This window comes from Pseudopodoces humilis, chromosome 31, assembly GCF_049639895.1.
Source record: "Pseudopodoces humilis isolate 2021_Gansu_Grassland_sample_001 chromosome 31, ASM4963989v1, whole genome shotgun sequence".
Lineage (NCBI taxonomy): Eukaryota > Metazoa > Chordata > Aves > Passeriformes > Paridae > Pseudopodoces > Pseudopodoces humilis.
Genome location: NC_142230.1, coordinates 736,124 through 752,127, shown reverse-complemented (window position 1 = coordinate 752,127; position 16,004 = coordinate 736,124). Strand labels below are relative to the sequence as shown.

The following is a 16,004-nucleotide window of genomic DNA, read 5'->3' as shown; positions in this document are numbered from 1 at the left end:
GTCTTGTTCTTTGATATTTCTGATGAAATAATTTTATTTCCTGTCGCTTTGTGGTCTCAGTCCAGAGAGAAGAATCCCAGGATGAAAAGCCGTAACAGCTCTTGCTGAATGGCCGAAATATCTCCCCACACTTTGTACTTTTTTATTCTTCTGTTTTGCTCTCATTAAAGTCACGCTGCATCACACTCCGAGTCTCCTGTTGTTTTTCGGAAAAACTTGGGAAACTTTTAGCAAAAAGCTGGGTTTTTAAATGAGATTTTCCTGTGTTTTATACAGTGAAAAGGGGCAGCAGAGGTTTCAGGAATTCAGCCTGGAGAGGAGAAGCTTTGGGGTGGCTTCACTGCGACCTTCCAGGACCAGAGGGATCTGAGGGACTTTGGGCAAGGGCAGGGAGTGACAGGACAAGAATTTTTGTTTCAGAATGACAGAAAGGGGGTTTAGATGGGATTTTGGGAAGGAATTGTTCCCTGTGAGGGTGGGGAGGCTCTGGCTCAGGTTATTCCATGAATTCCCCCCTCCTGGAAGTGTCCAAGGCCAGGCTGGACGGGGCTTGGAGCAACCTGGTGTGGTGGAAGGTGTCCCGTGGTCCAGATGCTCCTTCCTGAATGAGTGAAGGAAATAAACGGGAAATCGGGGATTTGGGATGCGATGGCAGCAAAAACCAGTTTCTCCCATGGAAAAGAAAGGGTTTATCCCGATTATTCCAGGCAAATCCTGGCTCCCAGGGGATGGATCAGAATCCCACATCCACCAGCCTTGGTGGCACCAAACGTCGTTCTGTGAGGAAGGTGGAGCCGGCGCCCAGGGCAGCGCTAATTGCACTCATCCAATTTGAAAGGTAATTAAAAATCTGCATTTGAAGGCTGGCGAAAAACAGGTCTGAAAAACAAACAAAACCCTCCCTTTTTTGGGCGTGTTGTTCTGCAGAGCTTCTGGTGAGTAAATAATTTCTCCCCTCGAGTGTGAATTAATTTTTGGTGCTGTTTTCTGCTGGTCCAAGCAGAATTCCAGTTGGGAATTCCACACCACCCCGGCTCCTTGCAGGAATTCTCTACAGATCCCTCCAGGAGTGAGTGACATTAATTTTTGGACAAAACCAGAAATCATAACAGAAATTTTTTGAAGTTTATACGTCCAGAGTAAGACGCCAAATCAAACCTCAAACCTGGGTGATTTTAACGCCGTTCGTGACAGAATCTGAATAAAATTAACAGCGAGATGAGCTCCAGTCAGGTGTGAAAATGGAGGATTTCACATCTCCCTGTGCCACTAATTCTTCTTAAGCTAATTAATTTCAATCCGAAACGAATCACAGATGCCACTCCCGCCAGAAAAATTCCATCTGCTTCTCCATGGATTTTGGGGTCACTTCTGTGCCTGGAGACTTTACTTTACATTTTGATTAAAAATCACTTTTTTTCAGACGTTTAGTCACTCACAGGTGCCTCAGGAGGATGTTCTCACATTATACAAAATGTCTTGATTATAATCTGAATATTTAAGTCTGGCCTTGATGACAAAAATCTGTGAACTCTTAATTCGCTCGCTTTAATTCATCTCAAAATCAGGCCAGTAAGTCATTCTGAGCGTGCAATAAAATAAAGGCTGGAGTTAGAACAATATTTTTTGTAATTTACAAAGCTCTGAAAAGATCTGAAAATGTTGCCAGATCCGTTTTTAAATTCACAGCTGGATTTTAAACGTGTTTTGCGTTTTCCAGTCAAAGCTCAGATGAAGGAGGAATAAAAAGAATGAGGAAAATTTTTTAAAAGAAGATGAAAATAAACTGTGGATGGTGTGATGCAAATTAATTCCTCAACTTACTCCTAGAGAGGAAATATTTTAAAATACGGAGAAATATTTATGGAGCTAAAAACAGACAAGGAGTTTTTCTTTTTGAGAATCCTCCTGAAATATGAGATGGCTCAAACCAAACCTTGAACTTTTTATTTAAAATAAAGCAGCTGTAATTCCTGCAGATAGAAACAATGTCAGCAATTTCACGGCCCAATTACTGCCCTACACCCCCAAATCTTGGTAACGTATTATTAAATAAAATACAAGAACCCAGATCTAGGTCAGGGATCTGAAATGTGCCCGGGATGGGACATTTGCATGGTGGCGCTCGAATAAAGCTGCTGATAAACTTTGAAGTCCTCAGGAAGCTCTGCCCAAGCCAAACGAGTTTCTCTTCCCAGGGGATCCCCGCAGAGACAGCGCTGATTTAAATCTGATTTACGTGTCTCGGGAGTGGAAGTGCCCGGAGAGCAAGAACCTCGGGGTTAATCCCTGTATCCAGGACTGCTGGTGGATTTGGGGTTGGAAAAGAGCTCTGGGTTCATCAATCCCAACCTGTGGTTGATCCCCCAACCGGGCACCCGCGATGTCGCCACGTTCCTGGGACAGCTCCAGGGATGGGGGCTCCAAACCTCCCTGGGCAGCGCTTTCCATGGAAAAATTCCTTCTCCCATTCCTAGAGAGCCTCTCCATGCCTGGAGGGGTCCAAGGAAAGGATGGGCTGGTGACGAGTCTGGGATTGGGAACAGCTTGGACTCCATGATCCTGGAGGTCTTTCCCAACCTCAGGGATCCCGGGATTCTGCGAAAAGTCAAAAAAAAATTTCAATACTCACGGCCTGACTCCCCAAAATCTGCAACTCTCCGTGAATTCCCCCAGGATTTACCTTGCATTATGCAAATGAGGCCTCATCTCCTTTAATGACACCAAGCAGATCCCAAAGGGGTTTGAAGGCTGCATAAATCCCGCTGAATTAATCACTGCAGTGTTCCCAGGAATGAACCTGTCCCGGAATGCTTTAAGATGAAAGCACCTTGTGGTCAGATAGACAAACCACAAGATAAGGAAGTGAAGCAGTAAAAAACACAAATACCGAGGCAAAAACAATTAAATAAATAAAAAAGCCTGTAATCAGTCGTGGCCCATAAATCACTTCTTGCACAAAGAGTGGCCCAAGTCGTTGGGCAGCTCAAAACTCGGTATAAAAACCTGAGCAACTCCAGGCTCTCCCAGCCATTCCTCTTCCCTCCTTGGCCATCGCGAATAAGGTGAGTTTGAACCTATTTATTCTCTTTATACAACGAACTTCTGCCTTGATTTTGTAGTTTTTCCCTCACTCCCGCTGCGGCAGTTTTTTCTCAGAGGGAGGAAGGGGTTTTATACCAAAAAGGGAGTTTTGTGTTGGTGGGGAGTTATAAAAATCATTAGTAGGACACGTTAGCTAAATGTCTGTGAGTTATTTATTAAATGGGTTATTTATTAAATGGGTTATTTATCCAGTTTTGGGATCCAAGGAATTTTTAAGGTTGTGCAGCTGCACTTAAATACCAGCAGTGAATTCTTGGGCCTGTTCAGAGTCGCGTGAGCGCGTCCCACTGCAGCCCAAGCAGAAAATTCACCTGCGGCCAGAGCACGAAAAGCACTAAAAATCCGGTTTCCTCCTCAATTCTCAATACTGGGAACTGCTGTTGTCCTGCTAAATGTGGCTCCTGTATTCCAGAATTCCCTCTGGCCACAGCCATGTCCTGCTACGACCTCTGTGCCCCCACGTCCTGCGGCCCCACGCCGCTGGCCAACAGCTGCAACGAGCCCTGTGTCCGGCAGTGCCAGGACTCCACCGTGGTCATCCAGCCGTCCCCCGTGGTGGTCACCCTGCCCGGGCCCATCCTCAGCTCCTTCCCGCAGAACACCACCGTGGGATCCTCGGCCTCCGCCGCCGTCGGGAGCGCTCTGAGTGCCGGGGGGGTCCCCATCAACTCGGGCAGCTCCTTGGGCTTGGGGGGCTTTGGCTACCCCGGGCTGGGCAGTGGCTGCAGCCGGCCCTACCGGCGCTACAACCCCTCCCGCAGCGGCTTCTACGGGCCCTGCTAAGGCGAGAGGAGAAAGAAGAGCAGGAATGCCGAACCCCGACCCGTTCCTGCAGCAGGACTGAGCTCCCGGCCGCGCTTTTTGGATGCCACGCCAGACACCCCCAGCCTGGAGTTAAAGGAGCTGTGGGAGTTCGACATCCCCCCAAGCCAGGCCTTTGCTTGTGTTTTGTTGTGCTTTTCTCTGATTGAATGCCTTGTCCCGCTTTTTGTTTTGTTTTGGGTTGTTTTGTTTGGGTTTTGTTTTTTTTTCTTTTTTTTTTTGTATTTGATAATAGGCAAAATGTTAATTGTTAGCGATTGTTCTGCATGGCTGGATTAGCACAGGTCATTCATCAACGAAGAAGGAAGATTTCCACTTGCTGAGTGGGGGATGAGTGGGTTCTGTCCTTACCGGACCATGGAAATGCGTTCCTGACTTTTACGTTGCTTCCTTCCCTTCCTCAACCCATTAAATTCGTGCTGCATCACCCTCCGAGTGTGCCTGGCCTTCTTTGCTCTCCCAGCCCCTTTTCCAGTGCCTTTGGAAGCTCCCCCCTTCCAGAAAACACCGCGCAAATAATTTCAGAGGAGAACGAGTCAGATTCCAGTGGCGGAAAACTTTTAAAAGCCGAGCCCCCTTTTCAAAGGCAGAACGGGACCCTGCAGTGGGTGCCTCCTGCTGGGGCATAAACAGGGAATTGTAAAAGGTGTGAGACCTGGGGAAAAGCCTTTCAAAAGAAGGGAGCTGAGCTGGGATTCAGGGAAGTGTGGAGGGAGAGCAGCTGCAGCCGGGGCGGGATTTGGGGACAGCCTGGAGCTGTTTGGGGTGAGCATCTCCCGGCAGCTGAGCTCGGCCCCCGGTGAGTCTGGGAGGGGAGGCACAGAAGGATGGGAAGTGTTTCTCCCTTTGGAATTTGCTGGGTTGGGAAGCAAGTATGGGACAAAGAGATGAAAGGACTAAAATTTGAGGTATTTTTAGTTCTAACCCTTTCTTGGGGTGTTTTAAGCCGTTGTGTCTGGCTGAGCTGAGTTTTTCCGGGCTTTGTTCCTCCTGGATCGGGATGAAGGTGCTGTTTAGACTCCGGAGCTTTGCTCCCTGAAGGAAAAAGGTTTGGAAAGCTTCGCCTGGAGGCTCCGGGTGACTCAACCTCCTCTAAAACTCCTGATATCTCTGAAAAGTCTGGCTTGGAGTCTTTGTCTGCCTGTCCAGAATGAGGCTGAACTGTAATTAAAGATGTTGATGAGGTTGTGCCGACTGCAGTCATTAGTGGGATGAAATTAAAGGAGGTAAATGAAAGAATTAATAATTTTAAGGAGGAGGCTTTTCTTAATAAGCACCAGAAGACAGTGGAAAGCTGGCAGTTTGATGTTCTATTACAGGAGGAGTTTGGTCTGGATTAAATGTTTAATTTAATGTTTTTTGCCATCTCAACTGACGTTGTTTCCTGATCAAAGGTGATGAATTCCAAAAAGTCCAAAGGGCTCCAAAGGGCTGTGGCTGAGGCGCTGCTGAGAAGGTGCCTTGGACATGTTCAGGTGGTTATTTCCCATGACAAAATTAATTTCCTTATTCTTGCAATTCCCTTCTCATTAATTGAACCAAACCCCTTCCCAGATTGCACAAAAACTCCCCTCGAAGTTGGGGTGTTTACTCCAAGCACTCAGAAATCGCATCAGAGGGGTCAAACTTTTAAAAATAAAATAAAAGGCGACCCTCAAGCATCACTTGTCCCCTTCATTCCTGTCCCAAACGGCCTTTTTGGGTTAAAGCTTGGTGCGGCAGCAAGTAAAGCACAATTCTGAGGGGGAAAAAAGGGAAATCTGGGTGGGTTTGCAGTCAGCTAGAAAGTGATTTATTCGTAAAACGAGTGGGGATATCGTGTTAGAATGTTTTTCACAGGGAAGGATTTCTTCTGGAGACCTGCAACAACTTGGTCCCACAGAAATTAAAGATACCACGAGGTGTTTTTGCAGAAGCTTTTGTCATCAGCGAAAATCCATCTCAGCACCAAATTCTGCCAAGCTAAAGCCGGAGCTGCAGCATCTCCTGGGTTTAGGGAGAGAAGGGAAGAGGCAGGAAGGCTCTGGAGAGCTTTTATGGCTTTCTGGGGCTGCCTGGAGGATCCGAGACATTCCCGCACCTTTTATTACCCATTCCCTGCGGGAATTGTGGCTTTGCTTTGCATTTGGCCGCGTTCCCGGCAGGGAAATTGGTTTGTTTACTGTTTATGTTTATTATGGGTTTATCCTGGGCACGGATGAAAAACCCACGACCCCGCCAGGTCGCTTTCATCTCCCGGGTTTGCATCCATTAAATATTCCCGACTCCATCGCGCTGACTCCGCCTTCCAAAGCGGGGATGAGTCAAAATCCGATTTGTTTAGGGCTTCTGGCGTTTTGGGCACACACCTGGGAGCAGCTCCCGCCGTGGCAGAGAGTTTTAATCGGAGTCCTGAGTGTGTAATTCCAGCCTTGATAAGCGCCCAGGAGATTTCAGATCCCTGCTCCTTGTAATATTCCCATGAGCGACATCCCAAAGCTTTTGGCTCCTGGGAGGAGGAGATGGAGCCAGCCAGACGAGTTGGACTTAGGATCACCTTTAGAAGAGGAATTTGGGCTCTTTTTATCTTCTCTGCAGCTTTTGATGAGTTGTGGTTTTAAACCACAAGCTGCTCTCAGAGTCGGTAAATAGTTATTATTGTAAAGGAAAGTCAGGGAATCGTGGAATGGTTTGGGTGGGAAAGGGGCCTTAAAAATCATCGAAACCATGGGCAGGGACACTTTCCACCAGCCCAGGCTGCTCCAACCCGGCCTTGGACACTTCCAGGAGTCCAGGGGCAGCTGCAGCTTCTCTGGAGAAGCAATTTTTGAACATTTCTCTGTGGGCAGTGAGAACTTTGGGAAATTCTGCTCAGTCCTGAGGGACGGGAGAGTTCCCACCCATCGTGGGGGTCATCCCAAACTGGGGACATCCAGGGAGTCACGGCTGGAACTGTGCAAATTCTAATTTGTATTTCAAGGACAAGGTGGAAGCGCTGGAGCCGGTGGGGAAGTATGTGGGATCCATCAGGAATCCATCAGGGATCTATCAGGGATCCATCAGGAATCGTGGCCACCCTTTTGAACCCCTGGTCATGTTCAGAGAGTCCGTCCCTGCCCATTTGCTGATCATCCCCCATTTGCATGTCTGAGTGGTCGAGGGAAATGTTTTGGGAACTTTGAAGGTTTCTGCTCTTCAAAAGTCTCCAAGCGGCGTTTATTTCCCAGGAGATGCTGGGGAAGATACTCCCGGTTCGGGGCTGATTTGCCTGTCTCTGCCTCGGAGATGAAACACGAGGAGAGCTTGGAATGCTCAGCCCTGCCCTCCAGTCTGCTCCTGCATTGTCTGCAACGACTTTTTAATCTGGAAATTGCCTTTGAAAAGGAACAGGAATTGCTGCACGCTGAGGTGCTCCCTGAGACGTGCAAAGTGAAAGCCAGAATCGCCTTTCAAAGAGGAAAAAAAACCACAAAGGGACAGGAACATCATAAACGACTCTAAATAACCGCTATTAATTTAGGGAACAATTTTGCATAATTGTGCAAGGCACGGCAGGGGAAAGTAATAATTTAGTAGGTGTAAAAGGGTTTTGCGTCTTTGATGACCCCAAAGATGAGCTTGGGCAAGGCTTTGAGTGTGTCTGAGCAGCCCCAGATTCCCAGGCATCCTCCAGATGACCTCAATCGTTGTCCTGCAGTTTGATCTAAGGAGAAAGCCCAATCTGGAGACTCCTGAGATGAAGGATTTGGATGCTCAGCTCCCAAATTGTGCCTCAGATTCCATCATGGGAGTGTGGTGGTTTAATAAAGAAGGATCAGATGCTGATCCTCTTCCATGCTGAGTCAAGAAAATAAAATCTCAACCCACGTCCCAGTACCTTTGAGAGTTTAATCAGCTCCAAATGCTTTCTAACAATTTTATTTCCTCTATTTTTGTGTGTCTCTCTCTCTGTTTGAGAGGAATTTGGTGACGTTGTGAGGCAGAAATAGGAATTTCTGCCCTCTTCAGAGAGAGGTGTGCCAAAAACTTGCGCCCTGGTGGATTTCACAGGGAAGTTCACCGCACCTTTTCCTGATGGTTTCATCCATCCGTGTCATGGTTCCTTAGGATGCAAAATAATTTCCTGAGTAACCCAGATGAATCAGCCTCTGAGGCTCGTAAGGTTTGAGGATAAAAGAAACCTCTCTGAAGGAATGCGTACATTACCGGGGAGGAAATGAAATCCACAAGAAACACAAACGGAGAGGAAAAGTAAATCCCCAGCCAGGGGTATTTTGCATAAGAGGAATCGTTAGCAATTGGCTGCTAATGAGCTACAAGCACAACTTTTGTCCCGGGCCCCAGGGGCTCTCTGGGCCAGGGTATAAAACCAGCCCGGTCAGAGGAGCTCAAACCACTCCTGCTTTATTCTCCTTGGAGAAAAGGGTAAGTCCTGATCTGCTTCCCATTTTCCTGCATTGTCGCTGCCTCTGTGTTTTATTTTTCTGCTGCTTGTCTGTAGCAGCCTGAGGTTTGTGCTCTTTAAACGTCGCTGGGGAATCCTCGAAGCAGCTTTTTCTCCAATCTGTGAAGGGTGGAGGTTGTTCCTGCGCTGACCCCGGATTTTTTTTCCTTCGTGTCACCCAAATCTTTTCCGTTCCAAGAAGCTCCAAGCGTTGCTCAGCAGCTGGGAGTGGATGTGGGGGAACCTGCGCAGAGCTGTTGGCTCTCGGGGTGGAATCACAGAATATTCGGGGTTGGAAGGGAGCTCTGGAGATCTCCCGGAGCAGGGGACACAGGAAAGCCTCCAAGAGGGTTTGGAACGACGCCGGACAGGGAGACTCCTGGGCAAGAGGGTCTGAATGTCTCCGGAGGGAATTCCTGAACTCCCTCGCTCAGAGCGACCTGTGCCAAGGCCTCACCACCCTCACGGTGAAATTTCTGCTCCTCATTTTTACTTGCTGAGGAGTTTTTTGGGGTTTTTTCCCCTCTATTTTGGGGGACACAGCTTTTCCTTGCTTTTCTGCCTGCCTGGCCCCTCACTCCCCCACTTGTTTCAGGGCTGCAGGAGGAGCGCGGTGGGAAAGGAGCCGCTCAGGGGGAGGTGGAGCTGCCCTTTGTGGTGTGGACAGCTCCGGGCATCACTGAAATCTCCTTTCAAGCCCGGATCAACCCTTCCCTCCGTTCTCCACGCACTCCATCACCACAACAGCTTAACCACAGCGCCTAATTACAACTCCCTCCTTGCATTCCAGAATCCCGGGCTCACACCCCACAGCCATGTCCTGCTCCGACCTCTGTGTCCCCACGTCCTGCGGCCCCACGCCGCTGGCCAACAGCTGCACCGAGCCCTGTGTCCGGCAGTGCCAGGACTCCACCTACGTGATCCAGCCGTCCCCCGTGGTGGTCACCCTGCCCGGGCCCATCCTCAGCTCCTTCCCCCAGAACACCGCCGTGGGATCCTCGGCCTCCGCCGCCGTCGGGGATGCTCTGAGCGCCGGGGGGGTCCCCATCAACTCGGGCAGCTCCTCGGGGCTCGGCGCTTTGGGGTACCCCGCTTTGGGGGGGCTTTATGGGAGGTCCTACCGGCGCCCCAACCGCGGTGGGCCCTGAGGAAGCCTCGGGACAGCCTCGGGGAGGGATGAGCAGGAGGTGGAAAGCGCGATCCGGATGCAGGACTGAGCCCAGCCGCTTGCTGACCCCCGCAGCTTTGCCCCGAGCTCACGGGGCTGCAGGAGCTTCTGGCGTTCCCTTTCTGTGGTAGCAGGGAGGTGAAAAATGTCACCCGATTGTCCAGCTGTAAAGCACTGCCCCGAAATGAGTGATTAATTTTAATCCGTATTCAACCCTTCTGCTTTCCCACGCTGCACATCACTTTTTATTTTTTTTTTTTTTAATTACACTTCTTGCTCATTAAATAGATGGTGCATCAATTTGTGGTTTGCAATGTTCCTTCTTTCTCTTCCTCTTTGGAGCCTTCTCTGGGAGAAATTTGCCTGTGCAGAAATTGTGAGTACCAAGCAGATCTGCCTTTAAGTTACACCACGCTAATTACTGAGGAGTTAACCATAGATAAATATAAACAATGAGTAATATTTTGTTTTGTAGGGAACAAGTATGAAATATTAATCATATTATGAAATAATCACTCCTGGCTAACAACAAATGGTGGGAAAGAGGTGGGAAAGCAAAAGCTGCTTTACAAACAAAACTTTATTTAATTTATTCCCAATATCCCATCTAAAATCCGCGTCCTTAAATTTGAATCCATTCCCCCTTGTCCTGTCCCTCCAGATCTTTGAAAATAATTTCTCCCCGTATTTTTTGTCGGCTCCTGTAGACACTGGAAGGTGAAATCAGGTCCCCACGAAGCTTCTCTTCTCCAGGCTGAACAAACCCAGGCAGAACATTTAAAACCCAACAAACAAATCGAAAACTTAGGTCTCGTTCTCCCTTTGTTGTCCTACCAGCTTAGGAACGCCGCAATGATGTGTTAATAACATCTCTTGCTAAACGATGTGGTGATTGAGGGGCCTCAGGTGTCACCAGAGAGCAAGAAACAATTACCCTGAACCTCGGGGAAGATAATGGCGTGTGAATTGCTAAACAAACATTCCTGGACATGGTGTTAAGTACCCCAATTAAATTCCCATTGCACGTTTTAAAGGCGTGGAGGAGGGCAGATCCTGCGATAAAGAACCCTCAGCACGCTGCGGGCTTTTAACCCCGGAGGAAAATATAAAGGACAAATGAAAACCAGAGAGGCTTTTGTGCAGCACAAAAAGGGGTTTAATGTCAGAGAAAAGAGCGACAGCCGAGTGCAGGGAATCCAGGAGATCCCAGGGACAGCGGGGGATGCAGGACTCGTGTTCTGGGAGCGGGATACAGCCAGGAGATGGGGGGCTCAGGGGGCAACAGAGGGGATGGGGGTCTCAGGGAATCCCGGGGGAATGGAAGGATCAGGGCATCACGGGGGAATGGAGGGATCAGGACATTCCCGGGGGAATGGAGGGATCAGACATTCCCGAGGGGATTGGAGGGATCAGGGAATCCCGGGGGAATGGAGGGATCAGGACATTCCCGGGGGAATGGAGGGATCAGGGAATCACGAGGGAATGGAGGGCTCAGGGCACAGCCGGGGCTGCTGGCCACACTCAGCTGCCGCTGCCCGTGGCTCCTGCCCGCTGTCCCCAAGGCCCGGGCTGGGCTCCAGGGCTGGCACTGCCAGGGGGGCTTTAGAAAACCCCACAGCTCCCGCGGCGGGACCTGCCCCATCCCTGGGAGCCGGGCAGGGAATAGCCCAGGCCCCGCGAGGAGAAGCCGGAGCTGTTGCCAAAGGAGCCCCCATAGCCCCCCAGGGAGCCCCCATAGCCCCCCAGGGAGCCCCCATAGCCCCCACAGCTTCCCAGGCCAAAGGAGCCCCCATAGCCCTGGGAGCTCCCATATCCAAGGGAGCCCCCATAGCCCGGGAAGCTCCCAGAACCCCCATAGCTCCCAGACCCAAAGGAGCCCCTATAACCACGGGAGACCCCTAACCCAAAGGAGCCCCCATAGCCCTGGGAACCTCCATAAGGTCCCCACCCAAAGGAGCCCCCAGAACCTCCCGACCCAAAGGAGCCCCCATAGCCAGAGGAGCCCCCATAACCTCTAGCCCCAAAGGAGCCCCCATAGCCAGAGGAGCCCCCCAAGTGTCCATAACCTCCAGCCCCAAAGGAGCCCCCATAACCAGAGGAGCCCCCATAACCTCCTGACCCAAAGGAGCCCCCATAGCCAGAGGAGCCCCCCAAGTGTCCATAACCTCCAGCCCCAAAGGAGCCCCCATAGCCAGAGGAGCCCCCCAAGGCCAGAGGGCCCCCGTAACCCCCAGCACCTCCCAGCCCAAAGGAGCCCCCAGAGCCAGAGGAGCTGCGGGAACTGAAGGAACGCCCCAGCCAGGCTGGGCCCGACGATCCCACGAAGCTCTCCTGGGGGCAGGTGCTGAGCAGGGGGCCCGGGAAGGTCACCACCACCGGCGGGGGCTGGATCAGGGCTCTGGAGTCGGGACACTGCTGCACACACGGCTCGTTGGAGCTCTCGGCGATGGGCTGCGGGCAGCTCACCCCACAGGACTCGTTGGAGTAGGACATCCTTCTCTGCTGGGCGGCTGCAACGCACAGCAGGAAGGAATTTTAAGCTAAACTGGCTGAGAAGAACCAAAACTGAGCTCTCTGTGTCTGAAATATCAAAGGATAACAGATAAATTCGAAGGTGATATCAAAGAAATCTCATTATTGCACCAACTCCACCTTTAACCTTCCTCTCACCATGATCATCCTCGCAAGAGAAATTCTGTGCTGGATAAATTAAAGGAATCTGTAGCAACCTGTGGCAAAGATTCACTCGAAGGTGTAAGACCAGCGAGAAAGAAGCCAAGAGGAAGAGGAAAAAAGGCTCACAGACTTTGTGTAGAAATTCAGATTTTAAGAATACGAGCGACACCACTTACCTTGCTCGCTGCAAGGGTGGGAACGAGAGGAGTGGATGAAGGGCTGTGGGTGAGCTGAGCTTTTATATCCTCCTCAAAGCCACGCTTCGTGCCTCCCGTCCTCGTTTATTACAAAACCAAGGCGATACTGGGTGCTTCGATTCTGTCACCTCAGCACTGTCCCTCCCAAACTCGAGTGGCTGTGACACAACTGCTGATGGCAATCAGCTCCCTCTGAGGGTGATTTGAGGGGATTTGGGGAACTTGGGGCTCCATTAAAGCCAGTTCTGCTTTAGTCCAGTTTTAATGTTGTCGCGTTTTATTGGGACATCTTAATGGCCAAGGTGACTTCCATGATCACCACGGAGCCCTTTGTGGTGCCACCTTCATCAGGTGAAGGTCACCCAACCAGACCTAAAATTGTGGCTCTGAGAGGACACAAATTCTCCTTGTAGCTGAGTTGGGATCTATAAAAGTTGTCCCCAAAGAGGCAGAAATTGGTACAGCCAGAAGAGACCTCGGCCTAAATCTAATTCCAAACATTTCACGATTTCATTTGAAATCTCAGCTTTAAGAAGTTCAGTTAGAAATACATTAAAAATCTTTATTTTCTTTCCCCCCACCCCCGAAGTACTGACCACAGAAAAAAGAAAGAATTTAATAAAGCAGTAATAAAATAATAACATATTTTATTAGGACGAGTCTGGTACATCCTGCAGATATTTATTTTCTTTCCTCTTACAATTGTTTTCTAATTTTACGGTATTGCAAAAGGGAGGCAATAAATTAAATCTAAATTGTAAAATAGCTCTGCTTCTGAAATGTCATCAGGATTTGCTGATAATAGTGAGAGGCACCTGGAGGATAATGACTTCAATCTTCCTCATAAATACTCATTAATAGTCAGGGCTTGCAATTTCTGTTATTATCCTATTAAATGAAGGACGGGAGTTATGAGGATTTATTCGGAGTTAGGAGCTCCCTTGTTATGAAACAGCATCATTTAAAAATATCAATCAATGTCACTCCTCTGGATTCCCTAACCAACCTCTGATTAATAATTTCAGTGCTGGCAATTATTTGATTTTCATTCATGAGCTCAAATTCTTTGTATTATTAACTATTAATGAGTTTGGGATTATTATGACAAGTACGTCATCTGGCACACCAAGTGCAGCTTCTTCTGAATTTATGAGGCAGCTTTTTGCTGAAACATCCTGAATTTTAGGGGAGAAATAAAAGCCTGATTGCAAATTATCTGAATTTTCAGGCTTAACGATCAGTGTTCTGTATCTCATGGTCCTGGAAGGATCTGGAACATCCCCAAAGTGTCACTGCCTCCGTGGCATTCCAAAGCCAGCAGGGAATGGAGCAACGGAACCCATCTTGGAATTGCTGAGCAATTAATGGTGTTTGAGCTGCAAACACGGATCTCAAAACTCCTCAGGTTTCTAAAGCATTTGGAGGTAATTGACATTCTCTTCATTTCTGGTACCCGTCTCCTTCTTTTCGTGCAGCTTCCATGGGTTTTCACAGGATTCACTTAACACCCACCAATTATCAAAAGGCTAATTAATCTGAACTCATCGAACCTAAAGACAGGGCTCACGATGGGGATTATCACTTCATCACCCACCACCTCGATGCCCTCAAGTCTGTCATGACACGGCCTCACGCCCGTTTTCTGCGCGTGGGGAGTGGCAGTGCAAAGCCAGCAGAATTAAATCCCTCCACGCGAGGGTGGTGGGACCGGAGGCACGGAGGGCGTTTTGTCCTTGTAAGCACTTTGGGAAATGTATAAAAGCTGCCACCACTCCACATCTCCTCCACACACATCTCCATCCACATCTCCTCAGTTATTCGCCTCGGTGAACAGGGTAAGTCCGATTTCAACTCTATCCTTCTCTATCCCTCTCTTTTCCCACCCAATTCATTAATGTTATGGATTGGCAGATTAAGAAACTGTGTGTCTCAGAAGGCTGTTCTAGAGTAAAATGTGAATTTTCACCATGCCACTTGGAATAACCATTTCCCAGGCATTTTAGGTCCAATGCGTGACTGTAAAATTTAAAAATATCCGAGCGATCATTCCCACCTTGTGGGAATATTTGTTCCATAAGGGTAAATTTTCTGGTTTGGAAGCTGAGAGCTACTTGGAATAGGATATGAAACTATAAAAATTGCAGCTTTGTATCTGACACTTCTTAACTTCCAATAGAAACATGGCTAGATTTCAGCTGCTCTTAATAAATTTCTATAGAGATAAAACCAGATTTGTCACAGTGTAAGAAGTGTGGGATTCACCAGAGATGACACCAGATGTTTTCATCTCTGTGGAACATCTCGGGGATCTTGACAGCAGACAGTCTGGAATGTGATTTTTGTGGCCAGATGAGGGTCAGGTTTGGAAAGCAGTGAACTCCGGGCTCTCAAATATTCCATGAGAAAGAACAGGCGGAAATTTCTAGAGATGAAACCTTACTCCTGCTGTGCGTTGCAGCCGCCCAGCAGAGAAGGATGTCCTACTCCAACGAGTCCTGTGGGGTGAGCTGCCCGCAGCCCATCGCCGAGAGCTCCAACGAGCCGTGTGTGCAGCAGTGTCCCGACTCCAGAGCCCTGATCCAGCCCCCGCCGGTGGTGGTGACCTTCCCGGGCCCCCTGCTCAGCACCTGCCCTCAGGAGAGCTTCGTGGGATCGTCGGGCCCAGCCTGGCTGGGGCGTTCCTTCAGTTCCCGCAGCTCCTCTGGCTCTGGGGGCTCCTTTGGGCTGGGAGGTGCTGGGGGTTACGGGGGCCCTCTGGCCTTGGGGGGCTCCTCTGGCTATGGGGGCTCCTTTGGGGCTGGAGGTTATGGACACTTGGGGGGCTCCTCTGGCTATGGGGGCTCCTTTGGGGCTGGAGGTTATGGACACTTGGGGGGCTCCTCTGGCTATGGGGGCTCCTTTGGGGCTGGAGGTTATGGGGGCTCCTCTGGCTATGGGGGCTCCTTTGGGTCGGGAGGTTCTGGGGGCTCCTTTGGGTGGGGACCTTATGGAGGTTCCCAGGGCTATGGGGGCTCCTTTGGGTTAGGGAGCTCCCGTGGTTATAGGGGCTCCTTTGGGTCTGGGGGCTATGGGGGTTCTGGGGGCTTCCCGGGCTATGGGGGCTCCCTTGGATATGGGAGCTCCCAGGGCTATGGGGGCTCCTTTGGCCTGGGAAGCTGTGGGGGCTATGGGGGCTCCCTGGGGGGCTATGGGGGCTCCTTTGGCAATTGCGGGAGCTCCTACAGCTCCGGCTTCTCCTCGCGGGGCCTGGGCTATTCCCTGCCCGGCTCCCAGGGATGGGGCAGGTCCCGCCGCGGGAGCTGTGGGGTTTTCTAAAGCCCCCCTGGCAGTGCCAGCCCTGGAGCCCAGCCCGGGCCTTGGGGACAGCGGGCAGGAGCCACGGGCAGCGGCAGCTGAGTGTGGCCAGCAGCCCCGGCTGTGCCCTGAGCCCTCCATTCCCTCGTGATTCCCTGATCCCTCCATTCCCCCGGGATTCCCTGATCCCTCCATTCCCCCGTGATTCCCTGATCCCTCCATTCCCCCGGGATTCCCTGAGACCCCCATCCCCTCTGTTGCCCCCTGAGCCCCCCATCTCCTGGCTGTATCCCGCTCCCAAAACACGAGTCCTGCATCC

The 16,004-nt window shown here is 50.2% G+C and overlaps 4 protein-coding genes across 5 annotated transcripts; 3 read left to right on the top strand and 1 right to left on the bottom strand.

Moving 5' to 3' along the window:
- The first annotated feature begins 2,787 nt into the window (after window positions 1-2,787).
- Window positions 2,788-4,274, top strand: KRTAP13-1 (keratin associated protein 13-1). Its single transcript, XM_014262758.2, has 2 exons — window positions 2,788-3,065; window positions 3,518-4,274. The coding sequence occupies exon 2, from the start codon at window positions 3,538-3,540 to the stop codon at window positions 3,886-3,888; it is 351 nt and encodes a 116-aa protein (XP_014118233.2). The 5' UTR covers window positions 2,788-3,065; window positions 3,518-3,537; the 3' UTR covers window positions 3,889-4,274.
- A 4,040-nt stretch (window positions 4,275-8,314) lies between these two features.
- On the top strand, window positions 8,315-9,646 carry LOC102103164 (feather keratin B-4-like). The gene is made up of 2 exons (XM_088068682.1): window positions 8,315-8,331; window positions 9,141-9,646. Exon 2 carries the CDS (start codon window positions 9,166-9,168, stop codon window positions 9,496-9,498), a length of 333 nt encoding a protein of 110 aa, XP_087924808.1. The 5' UTR covers window positions 8,315-8,331; window positions 9,141-9,165; the 3' UTR covers window positions 9,499-9,646.
- Window positions 9,647-10,999: 1,353 nt separating this feature from the next.
- On the bottom strand, window positions 11,000-12,011 carry LOC148182379 (uncharacterized). The gene is made up of 2 exons (XM_088068678.1): window positions 11,494-12,011; window positions 11,000-11,358 (listed from the first exon to the last, which is right to left on the bottom strand). Exons 1-2 carry the CDS (start codon window positions 12,009-12,011, stop codon window positions 11,121-11,123), a joined length of 756 nt encoding a protein of 251 aa, XP_087924804.1. The 3' UTR covers window positions 11,000-11,120.
- A 2,187-nt stretch (window positions 12,012-14,198) lies between these two features.
- On the top strand, window positions 14,199-15,827 carry LOC148182378 (uncharacterized). Of its 2 annotated transcripts, XM_088068681.1 has the most exons (3): window positions 14,199-14,226; window positions 14,850-15,347; window positions 15,417-15,827. In XM_088068681.1, exons 2-3 carry the CDS (start codon window positions 14,867-14,869, stop codon window positions 15,704-15,706), a joined length of 771 nt encoding a protein of 256 aa, XP_087924807.1. In that variant the 5' UTR covers window positions 14,199-14,226; window positions 14,850-14,866; the 3' UTR covers window positions 15,707-15,827. The 2 variants fall into 2 exon arrangements, with proteins under 2 accessions (XP_087924807.1, XP_087924805.1); XM_088068679.1 differs by having other exon boundaries at window positions 14,850-15,827.
- The last annotated feature ends 177 nt before the right edge of the window (window positions 15,828-16,004 follow it).

Bases quoted from the DNA above. Each gene is read 5' to 3' on its own strand.
- KRTAP13-1 (XM_014262758.2), top strand. From the start codon at position 3,538: ATGTCCTGCTACGACCTCTGTGCCCCCACGTCCTGCGGCCCCACGCCG.
- LOC102103164 (XM_088068682.1), top strand. From the start codon at position 9,166: ATGTCCTGCTCCGACCTCTGTGTCCCCACGTCCTGCGGCCCCACGCCG.
- LOC148182379 (XM_088068678.1), bottom strand. From the start codon at position 12,011: ATGTCCTACTCCAACGAGTCCTGTGGGGTGAGCTGCCCGCAGCCCATC. The intron at 11,359-11,493 runs GTCGGGAGGTTC...GGGTTCTGGGAG, and splicing joins GGCTATGGGGGCTCCTTTGG to CTTCCCGGGCTATGGGGGCT.
- LOC148182378 (XM_088068679.1), top strand. From the start codon at position 14,867: ATGTCCTACTCCAACGAGTCCTGTGGGGTGAGCTGCCCGCAGCCCATC.